This window comes from Tarenaya hassleriana, unplaced genomic scaffold (genome assembly GCF_000463585.1).
Source record: "Tarenaya hassleriana unplaced genomic scaffold, ASM46358v1 Cleome5, whole genome shotgun sequence".
Taxonomy (NCBI): domain Eukaryota; kingdom Viridiplantae; phylum Streptophyta; class Magnoliopsida; order Brassicales; family Cleomaceae; genus Tarenaya; species Tarenaya hassleriana.
Genome location: NW_010967707.1, coordinates 2528352 through 2540572, shown reverse-complemented (window position 1 = coordinate 2540572; position 12221 = coordinate 2528352). Strand labels below are relative to the sequence as shown.

General features: G+C 31.5%; 1 protein-coding gene and 1 long non-coding RNA gene across 2 annotated transcripts; both read right to left on the bottom strand.

Moving 5' to 3' along the window:
• Positions 1-3276: 3276 nt before the first annotated feature.
• LOC104826448 (putative axial regulator YABBY 2) lies at positions 3277-7443 on the bottom strand. Its single transcript, XM_010559145.2, has 6 exons — positions 7128-7443; positions 4666-4797; positions 4418-4550; positions 4215-4266; positions 4001-4076; positions 3277-3666 (listed from the first exon to the last, which is right to left on the bottom strand). Exons 1-6 carry the CDS (start codon positions 7194-7196, stop codon positions 3559-3561), a joined length of 570 nt encoding a protein of 189 aa, XP_010557447.1. The 5' UTR covers positions 7197-7443; the 3' UTR covers positions 3277-3558.
• A 3115-nt stretch (positions 7444-10558) lies between these two features.
• On the bottom strand, positions 10559-12215 carry LOC104826447. The gene is made up of 2 exons (XR_773773.1): positions 11758-12215; positions 10559-11000 (listed from the first exon to the last, which is right to left on the bottom strand). It is a non-coding gene; the product is annotated as an uncharacterized LOC104826447 (long non-coding RNA).
• Between the last annotated feature and the right edge of the window lie 6 nt (positions 12216-12221).

Below are 12221 nucleotides of genomic sequence, written 5' to 3'. Positions count from 1 at the left end.
TCCCCTTTTTTTTTTTTTTTTTTTTTTTTTGGAGATTTTGTACAATATCAATTTGTAATGTTTAAAAAATAGATACTTTCAATTTATCCTATTTTTCTAAATATCAACAATATCCTTTTATTTTTCTAACGATAATTCCTTCTTTTTTTCAAAATCTTTACATTCTAAACTTAATTTGTAATGTTTAAAAAATAGACATCTGGAATTTCCTTTTTTTAATTTTTAATAGAAAATTCTTTTTTCTTTTGTGTGTTTTTATTATAGTGAATCCAAAAAACAATTTAGTTTGACAATTCAAAAATTTGAAATCAAAACCGAACGAAACCCAGGAAATCTTGCTGATAAACTTTTTAATTTATATATGATTCTAATCGTTGGATATGCAAATATATGATATGATTTTATAAAATAAATGAATGAGAAAATGTACCGTAGCCTGATTCAGTCGTGTTAAATGCAATCGATAGCAAGGGGACACATATGCTTGGTGCCCATAGCTTGTTGCTTCCAATGTATGCCCTAATTTGTCTTTTACATTAAATAAATATTTATCTTGTGACATGAAAAAAAATAATAGGTGTGTTTTCGAAATATATCAAATTTTGACATGAAAAAAAATATGAAGAATTTTCTATAATCTCTTAACTGAAATACAAAAACCTAAAATTGTTATATAATTTACTTGACGTGAAGCTTATGTATTTAAATACGAGAAACTAAAAAGAAACAAGAAAATGAAAAAAGAAATTAAAGAACATTACAACATGTGTGGAGTCCGGGGATCAGGAACAATGATGAAGCCGAGAAAATATCTAAGCTAAGGTCATATCAAGAATCTCTGAAGCAAAATTATTAAGCATGCTATATATATTCAGGGTTTTTCAATATTAATATTTTTATTTTTTTTCCTTTCAAAACTACTCCACAATCAATCATACGTGTATTTTCCGTATGTGTTAATATTTGTTTTATTAACAATTGAATAAATGTAAAAATAAAAAAAATTATTCATTAGTATAATTTTAAGTTTTATAAAGAATATAGTTTAAATGCAGTAAAAAACACAAACGGGGAGATGTGAAAAATACTAAATTCAAAGTTTTTTATAATTGCTAACAGTATGGTTAAAAATATATGGTATGATAAAATGTTATCGTGGTCGTATTGCAAAAAAAATGATTCCGTAAATGTGTAGTTTTGCCATTAAAAAGGTGAGGGAAAAAGAACCATTTTCTAAAACAAATATCAAATTAACTGAATATTTTTTTCTTGCCTTATTTAAACATTCGATTATTAATGAGTAGATAATAAGATATGAGTAAAATGATCATAAAATAAGATAGGATCGTTTTGTATCATTTTTTTCTTACAAAAAAACAATATATATATATATATATGAAAACCGGAAAATAAATTGGAAACGAGAAAGTAGGAAATCAAAAGAAGATATGAGGAAATTAAAAAGAGGAATGTAATGTGACCTTGTGATGGGATGAAAAGAAAGCTTCTTCTTTTTACAGGTGACATGACCTTCTCCCTCATTTCCCTTTTTATGTATTACCCCCAAATCCGGAAATTATTATTTTCTTTATTTATTTTTTATTATTAGAGGCAGAAGAAGATATTTAATTCATTACTTTAAAAATAATCTAAACTTGTCACAAATTCCTAATCATCCACATCTCAACTTATATGGCAGTATTAATCAAAATATAATTTATATTATTGATTACTTTCTATCTGTAATTAACACCATTCCAATTAGGGGGATGAGCTATATGAGGACCCTGCTTGTTACAATGTATTAGAAGAGTAAAGTGTGATTAAAGAGTTAAATGTGTAATAACAAAATAACAAAATTGAAAGAAAAAAAAGAAACAAAAGGATAAATAAGTAAATAAAATAAAGAGAAAATTAAAGGGTGATGGACATTGGACAAACGGCAGAGACCCGTTAAGGGCACTAATAGCCACGAAGTTCCGAAACCCCAACTACATGATTTGACGTTTCAGATTCTGTCTTTATTTTGGACCCCTTGTGAGTTTAATCACGCACCATCTCTCTCTCTCTCCTCCTCGGATTCCGACCGTATGTACATGCGTATGTGTGTATGCACATGTCGATATGCCATGCATGGATGATATCAGACGCATGTATATGTAGTACGTCTCTAACGTCGTGGGGTGAAATAGATCTGGACCCACATCACATCTCTTCACTTAAGAAAAGGGCGGTTCGGATTTATTCTCTAACGAGATTAAAGCATCTTATTAGTCTTTCCCACAATCACTTAGGCTGATAACATGTAGTATATCTTATCTGTGTAGTGTATGTATGTGCAGAGAGAGAGATATTTAATTACTTGTCGAATATGGGAAAATAAAATCATATGCTAAAATAAAATAAACGTTGGGAATATGATAGTAAGTACGGATAGTCAAATTAATTTACCGCATTTCTTGATATATATTGGAACGATTTGGGTTCAAAAGCGGATTTTTAAATCGTGACATCCGTAGGTTGGATATGAAACTTGATTTAGAAATTCGGATTTCTGCGGTATCTGAACCCTACCTCTTTGTAACCCTAACCCTAATCCACGCCTTGCCCCTCGCCGTGTAGAATTCACATTAGATCTCTACGTACTAAGATTTTGGATTATTTTGGTATTCTTTTCAAATAGAAATGTTTCAATTTATTCAAGAAGAATTTTAGAAGAAGGATGAGAAGAAAAAAGAATACTAGGATTATGGATTTTGTTAGCAAATTTTCTATTTATAAAAAAAAATCATTTTCCTTTAAACACCAAGAAAAAAAATGCAAAAAACATGGATTTTGTTAGCAAAGTTTCTATTTATATAAAAACAAATAAAATCATTGTCTTTTAAACACCAAAATCGGTTCTTTTCATATGTAAAGAATGTTTCTTTATACAGGTTTTGTGACAGACTTTATTCAGCATCATAAAAGTTACCATTTCACATCCCAAGATGGAATTTTTCGTCTTCTGTTAGCCCTTTCACGTTCACGTCTATACACATAACATATGCACACCAAAATATATATATATATTTGTAAGCATCAACATTCATAACGAGTGTTAAATCAAAATTCATCCACACAACCTATACGATATATATGTATGTATAGTGTGTTTGTAGAGAGGGAGAGGACGAGATATATATATATTACAATCCAGCTAATAATAATAATAATAATAATAATAATAATAATAATAATTAATAATCTAGAATACCTTAGCTTGCACCGAGAATATAAATTCACAACGTGAAAAACCCGTAAGGGTCGTCACTTTTTAGGAGAGTACTAAGAGAGGGAGTCATAGAAGAAGCCCACGTAATAAATAGACATAGATAGATACATCAATACATACATGCATACATATGCATATATATCTTCTTTTCATCCTTATGATCAGCTCTGTCTAGACATATATATAAAAGCGATAGATACGTAAAAGGATATACACACATATATACATATACACATATACGGAGGATACGTGTATATATGTATATGCGCAAATGCAAAGGTGGACTAGCAATAGCCACTGGACTTTTGCCCTGCAACTGCCTGGTCTAACTGCTTCCCTTGCTTGTTGCCATCCAGCTTTAATCCAAAGTGAATGTGAGGAAAATGTGCCCACTATAACCAAAATTTAAAAAAAAAATAAATCACAAAATAAGATATATAAATATATAATTTGTAATGAAAATTGCTTCCTCCACTTGCGCATAGTATATTCCACTATCTTACTATAACATTTATCTCTTGTTGTGTTCATCCTAAAACGACTATTCTCATAGCTAAAAACAAGTGACTCTATCCCATGCTTGTATAATCCAAACTTCTAACTCAATATTTCATATATTTAGTTAATCTTTTTAGTTATAAGCTTGTAATTGGAACTTATGATATATATATATATACATATTAGATTACATATATATATAAGAATAGAAAACCGGAGATTAATTACGTTTTTGGCAGCGGTGCTGAATGCCTCGCGATGGCTGATCTCGGGATTGCTAGCTTTGATCCTCTGGATTTCCTCTCTGCGAAAACTCTCCAATTTGAGAAACTTTTCCATAGAGAAATCATGCAGTATTATTATAACATGTCACCACAAGAAAAAACAAACTCAATACAAAATTTCAATTCGCTCTTGGGAAAACTTTAGAGCCAAAACTTACTTGATAAACCTGTTGTATGCCGAAGGGAGACGTTGTCTCTTCTCTGGCGGCGCTGCGAGTGTGTATATATATATATACAACAATGTTAGAGAATTCATGTAATTATTGGTTGTATTATAAAGTTGGTATTTAGAGATAAGTAATATATATACGCATATAATAGTATTAAATATTGGAATTAGGTTAAAAAAATTCAGACTAACGACGGATAGGAGGCATTCTAGGAGCTTCTCGCTCTACAGATTCAAAAGACGAAGTTGTTGAACTGGTGGTGGACTTGGAAGATGACCCACACTCCTTCCTTGTCTCTGGGGAGGTTATGTGCTGCTTATGCAACTTCATGATATCAAGCAATGAATTAATTAGCTAAATCAAACTTCTTGATTATGCAATTAAAACAGTGAAATAAGATCAAAAATATATGTTTGTATACATGTTATATGTATAGTACCTGAAGATCTTGTTGATGAGCAGGAGGCGTAATTTGATGAAGTGAAGCTCCCATGTTGAGGGACAGCAAATTTGTGCAGTGGCCACATCTCACGGTCACGATTGTGAACAGACTTGCATATGGCACATTTACCTGATATATGAAATATGTATATATACACGTGTATATATATATATGTATATATGAAGATCCCGAGCTTCGTTTAGTCACTAGAAATGATACATACACAAGTAGTCTCACTTGGTTTGTAATTAAATCTCAAACTATACAAGAATGACATAGTGAATATGATTTGAAACTATTAAATAAAACATGTAACATTGTGAAAATGTTTAGTCATTTGTTTACCGTACGTTCAGTTCATTAATTTTCCAATGTGGAAAGATGAAAATGTATAAGTTTTGTAATCTGCATGTGAATAAATAATTAAATATATATTATTAAAGAGAGGTTCTCTCTTAGGTCTATTTCTCTGTGGGTGGGTTTTGTATGACTTCCATGTCTGACACAACCCTCAAGGCAACAATGATAAAAGATGGTAAAAAAGAGAGACGAGAGGAAGAGACACAGTCATGTAAGAAAACGACCGATCACTACTTCAACCCAAACAATCAAATCCACAAATATATAAATTTACCATACATACATACATACATACATACATACATACATACATACATACATACATACATACATACATACATACATACATACATACATACATACATACATACATACATACATACATACATACATACATACATACATACATACATACATACATACATACATACATACATACATACATACATACATACATACATACATACATACATACATACATACATACATACATACATACATACATACATACATACATACATACATACATACATACATACATACATACATACATACATACATACATACATACATACATACATACATACATACATACATACATACATACATACATACATACATACATACATACATACATACATACATACATACATACATACATACATACATACATTATAACATATGCTGTTACATCTTTGTATGTAAATTGTTTGTGTATATATGTGGCATATTAGTTGGTTCTTTTGAGAGAGAGAGAGAGGATCCAAGTGATCATGATCTGCCATGATTTCACATTGTCGCATCTTTTGTAATCGATCAAGAAGTTGCTCAAACTGGGTTGAACAAATCTCTTGTACTTTCCACAAAAATCAAACCCAAATATGTGCAAGAAGACCTTCAAAGAATATTGAGTGTGGTCGTATTAATTGTCCCGAGCAGATTCATCCAAAAAAAAATTTCACCGTGTATGCCAATATATACACACATGACACATATACGTTACATGTATGTATGTTATACACATATATATATATATATATATATATATATATGCGTATGATGATTCGACTCTTTGGGGACAATTATTGTTTACAAAATAATGATTTTCAGTGTTTGCCAACATATTTGAAGCTATAACTTATCATTTAATGTAAACGAGGTTTAGGGACCACGCTCGTGCATATACGTGCATATATACATCATATATATCATTAAACGTATAAATACAAACATATATGGTAAAATGTTTTGGACAGATTCTCGAATACAGCGGTTAAAAAACGATTTTGTGAAGGTTAATAAGAAAATATACCGTCGAAGTCAACCTTTATAGCTGGACAAGATAAGTGAAAGTTCTCTTTTTTAGCTTGCGTCACATGGACATGTACGATCATACTCTATGAAGCAATTTGTTTTACCAGAAAATACTTATGGACATGAAATTTAAAGGAATATATACTAAAAAAAACAAAAATATAGTTTTTAAAAAAATGGAACCTTTACTAAAAAAAAATGAAGAACGTTATGTGAGATATGTAGGGTAAAAGAGGGTTTGTGTTTAGACCTAAACCTACATACATGTAACCCTAATCCCCTAAATCTGAAGCTGTTTCCTTTGAGTTTACTTTGTTTGAGCAGTGAATTATTTCTCCCGTTACCAAACCTATTTTCCTTATCGGGGAAGCTCGAATACATCGCAAAGACATAGAGGTTCCGAAAAAAAAAAATTAGGGTTTGCTTTATTTGCTTTCGTTATCTTCAAGAATAATCGCAGATCCAAACTCACCATAAAATATGAAATAAGAGAAATTAAAAAAATCGATTTTGGATAAATTACTTGGTCTAACAACAAAAATTATCTCTTGATCTGTGATGGGTGCACGTGTATTGATTTCATGAGAAATTAAATTTAGAACCCGTTTTTTTCTTATTAACAAATTTTCATTTATTTTTCAGTTTTTTTTTTTTTGCTAACCTGAGGCTTCAGGTTTATGGTCTTCTCACCGATCGAATCAAAATAGAAATAAATATAATCTATATATATATATATATATATATATATATAGAGAGAGAGAGAGAGAGAGAGAGAGAGATTATACCGCTAAAATGGTGTTGCAGAAATTGCAGCTCACATAGCAAACACGCTCAGATGACAACTCCATTGACATTTTCTCTGCTTTTTTTCTTTTTTTTTTGTGTTCGTTGGGGTTTTTGTGATTAGATCCTTTAGATCAAAGAAGGGAATTTCATTTCTGGGGAATTATGGAGAGAACAAAAGAAGAGGGAGGGCAAGAGAGAGAGAGAGAGATGAAACAAACAAAAGCTTACTAGAGAGAGAGAGAGAGTTTGTGGGGAGGAAATGAACAAAAATCTGAAAAGACTAATCTGGTCGTTTGGAGGAGAGAGACACGAGTGGGAACTATACTCCAAGGGTTTTTTTTTTCTCTTCTTCTTTGAATTAATATTTATTGGTATTTGTTAACACGTATATAAATAATATGAATAATTAGCAAGTACGCTAAAAATATTCTAGTGATAAGAGAAAATGTAAAACATACTCTTATCTTGGGTTCACTCATATTTTTCATTCTTTCCGTCTATAAAAGATGTAATTGAGTAAAAAATTTGGTGAATTTTCAAATTATAAAAAAAAAATATACGCTAAAAATGGATTGGAATGCATCTCGTACACACATTTTTTTAATATATTTTTGTTATTAAGTTTATTGCTAAGATCTGCCTCAAGTGATTGCTCACTAAGTGTATGTATATAGGCTTAATTTTTCACATTGCATTTGAGTTCTAAGAATTAGTTGAAACATTGGCTGGGAAACCTCCGTAGTCAAAAGGAAAAGAAAAAAACGTTTTAGGAATGCTAATTACAATTTAACTTTCTAATTGTAGTCTAAGATCACATATTACATTACTGGAAACAATAATCTGAACAAACTATATGTATAAATTAAGAAACACACGACGGTAGCTAATGTGTATGCTTTTGTGAAATTAATTATACTTATGTCTAAATCCGAGAGAAGGGCCATCTAATACATACGCATATATATATATATATATATATATATATATATATGTGTGTGTGTGTGTGTGTGTGAGTGAGAGAGTGATGATGAACAGAATGAGTGGATGGAAGAGAAAGGGCGAATAAGCATCATGGGTTTCTGAAGCGGCCGAGGTGACGACATTAATGCTCTCTTCGTTCTTGGAATGTCTAGGGCTTGATGACATTTTCTCTTTGTTTTTTTCTTTTTTTTTTCTTTTCCCTTATTTAATAATTTAAATCTCTATTTTCGTTGTTTTCTTTTTCCATAAGAAAAGCCCAATTTAACCAAAGTGGATATTTTTCAAATTACTAGGACATATGATCCTTGGTGGGTAATTAAGCTGGGTGAAGAAACGGGAGTGAACCAAAGTGAATCCAAATAAGCGAACGAATATTACACAGTAATATAAACAAATTTCACTTTAAGAAACATACAATCTATGTCTCCAATATCAAGATAATATATATACACACATTTACATAAAAAAAAAAATGAATTGAAAATATTTCAGGGGCAATGAAATCGTTGTTACGATAAATCCGAAGTATTTGTAGTGAAAAAGTTTTGTCCACATATCTTCTAAGAATCTGAAAAGAAATGGAACCAAGTGGAAATACTCAAGAGGCGGTAATTGCTATCACATGTTCTCCGTCGTCACCCTCCAAAAAAAAAAAAAAAGAAAGTAAAAGCACATCAATATTGAGCTTTATAGTGTATGAGGAACAATTCAACATTTTAGGGCTCTAATGGTGATATATATATATATATAATTTTATTTTTTATGGAAAAAGGGAATTAAGAGATTTTAAAAGTGACTTGCGTTATGGAAAATACGATTAAAGAATTCATATGATCGAGTTTATAAGGTATTAAAAAATAAAAATAGCGTTAAGATAATCAAAGAAATTAATAAAACTTTCAAATGTCTACGTCTTTCTAATTAAACTCAACTAATTAATCTCGCAATGTCACTGAAAGGTCATACAGAAAACTTCTTTTAATTGATAGTCTAATTAAATTCAACTAATCTTGTAATGCACACCAAAATTCACTCGGAAAATGACTTGAATTGGTAGTCTTCGAACTCTAAATCTCCATCTAGTGTTTTCTCACATTGATAGAAGTTGAAGAATTATTATTTCCCAAATTTATAATATGACTTTATGGGGTATCAAGGTGGTCTTTAAATTTATTAAGATCACGTGACTAGATCAATTGCAAAACAATACTTAATACATATACAACAATTTAAATTTTTTGAAAAGTAAATCCAACAAAATTAATAATAACATACAGAGCCGTCTCAAAAATATTTGGGGCCTTGTACAAATATTTAAACAATTTTCATATTGTGAAAAATATTAATATATTAATATAAATGATTATAATCTAAAAATATTAAATAATTTGATAATAACATGAATTTTTTTACACATATTTTCCGATTAAGTGAAAAAAATCTAAATTCTGTTCGACCGACGTGCACTTATAAATTATAGGCTTAAATATCATAGTAAAAGACAAAAAGATTTAGTAAAAACCAAAAGATGAAAATACAATAAAATATTTAACTTCGGAAAAAGAGTTCGCTCGTTGTGTGTTCGTTAAATGTGACGCAGTGTACAATCAATTAATGTAATAACGTGGAACTTTTAGTAATTACAACATATTTGCATGTGTCACACGTGGAGCAATTATGGAGGCTTATTGTGCTGGGCCCATATTGATCTGAGGGTGGACCCAACAACTCCATATTTGTTTGGACAACAGTGTGGGCCTAATGGGCTTTAATATTTTGTCGGCCCACTCATGTTGCCCCTGTTTTGTCCCTCTCGCGCTACTACAATTTGCCTCCGTTTTCTTTTTCTTTTTTCCCCCCTAAAGATATTTGAAATTCTGATGTGAATTATTATTTTTAGACTTAGTTTTTCGATAAATAAAGTATTCTCATTCGGTTTTTATATTAGTTTAATTCCTTCTATTTTTATAAAAAAAAATATTTATTTATTTTTTAAAATGATTTTCATTTTTCTTGATTTTTGACTCATTTTCTTATTTCATTGTTTTGACAAAATGGCCGATTTGAATTAGAGATTCAGATACGGCTCAGTTTTACTGTCCAGACAAAATGGTAAGATATTATTATTTTTTAATTCCTACCCAATTTTTGAGTTTTTTTTTCACCTCTTATATGCTATTGAAATAAATAAATAATAATAAAAAAAGAAATATTATTTTTTGGGTGGTGAAGTGAAGTCCTTTGTCTCTTTTGTCTTTGTATTTTATATTTTATTTTTTTCAAGATTGCAATGCAAATGCAAGTGGTCATTGAACAGTTTTAGATTTCACGTGGTGGTGAAATGAAGGAATGGTGTACCTCCCTTCTTCTTCTTCTTCTAAACCAAACTTTAACTAAACCAGATTCTGCATATAACTAAACCAAACTTTAACCGAATCCAGAGCAGAACTAAACCAAATCAGAACACAAACTAAACCAGACCAGAGTACAACTTAAACCAGATCAAAACACGACCTAAACCAGACCAGAACCTAAAATGGTTTGCTACAGAACAAGGACTAAACCAGAATAGTAAACAATCAGATTCGGAACCAAACCTAAAATAAAACCAGATCAGATCAGAATCTACACTAGTTGGAAACATAACCAGAACTAAAGTAGAATTTAAAAAAAAAAACACAATCAGACCACGGCTGGAATATGTAGCAGGACCAAAACTGATTCTAAAACCAGACAAGAGCCTTGTATAAAACCCGATCAGAAAAAGACCAGAACCTGTTTTGGGCTGAACCAGAACCTGATCTAAATCTTGAACCATAACAGACCATCACCTGCTCCCGAAACCACTCGAAACTCGACCAGAAAGTCCTGGAAAACAACCAGAAACCAGCCTATACCAAAGAACACGACAGGTGAACATGAACAGGATCGAGAACTCTCTCTACCAGACCAGAAACCAAACCAAAGCACACTACAGATCAAATGGAAAAAAAAACAGTAGGACATGTCATATATCAATCTCCACATCAAGAGGTAATGCAGCCAACAAGCCTTTGTTGTAACAATAAAACTTGCTCACTTCAAGTTCAGCCTAAGAAAGTATCCAATTCAACCCAGGAATCCTCATCATGCTCAAACACTAAAGCATTTAAGCGGCGTAATTCTAACAAAGTATTCATCAAGGCAATCATATAATTGTAGAAGCCGCACTCCAAAGAATTCCTTCGGGCAGTCAAAGTGAGAAAGAATTATGAATGCAGAATTAGAAAGTGGCAAAATTTTCAGCCAGGTTCCGTGTTACTGAAAAAGTTCATACCTGAAACCAGTGATTTACATAAAATTCTAGCTTCGGTCTAAAAAGTTGTAAGATTCAGATTCCAAACAGAACGAGAACACATGAATTTCTTCAAAATTCTGAAGCAAATGTATAATCTACTCGAACAATCAAACTGAATGGAAACAATCTCAAACGAAGTAAATCTTCCAACTTCCAAGGTCCTGTTAAGAGACAGCTCAATCTTGGAACAGTGAAAATTTGAAAACCCAGATACTCAGAATGATCGATCTTTCAGAGAAAAGTATCATCCAGCAAAAAAAATGATGTACAGCAATATCATCAGAGAAATCCTCGATAGAGGTATGCGATACCTAAGACGTCGCCTCCAGAATTCGAGTCTTGTGATCGGAATCGGACAATGCAGACAAGGAAGAGGATCTGATCCAAATGGTAGCTTCCAGAGGCAGAGCAACAGAGTCAAGAACATTGGGCGACAGCGACCTAACCTACGATGAGATCATGAATCTTCATTTAGGGTTTCACAGATCCAAGGGAGAAATTCCCCAGAATAGAATACAATCAGAACCCAATTCTAAGAACACGTATTTTTAGGAACTAACAACCGAAAATGATCAAAACCCTATAATCTGTCCGAATCATCGTCTACTCGACCGGATTCACCAAAATCCAAATTCCCAAAATCCGAACTTCAAAAGCCCTAAATCAGGGACACCCATTAACAAAAACATCTGATCAAAGAAATTAGCGACAAGGCAATCGAACAAGGATCCGATCCCACGGAAGAACAAAACACTCAAATCAACAGTCGCTCTTC

What these genes read in the sequence shown, in the direction of transcription:
- LOC104826448 (XM_010559145.2), bottom strand. Translation starts at nt 7,196, where the DNA reads ATGTCAATGGAGTTGTCATCTGAGCGTGTTTGCTATGTGAGCTGCAAT. An exon ending in CTCATCAACAAGATCTTCAG is followed by an intron (nt 4,551 to 4,665) that starts GTACTATACATA and finishes GATATCATGAAG; the next exon opens with TTGCATAAGCAGCACATAAC. An exon ending in TAGAATGCCTCCTATCCGTC is followed by an intron (nt 4,267 to 4,417) that starts GTTAGTCTGAAT and finishes ACACACTCGCAG; the next exon opens with CGCCGCCAGAGAAGAGACAA.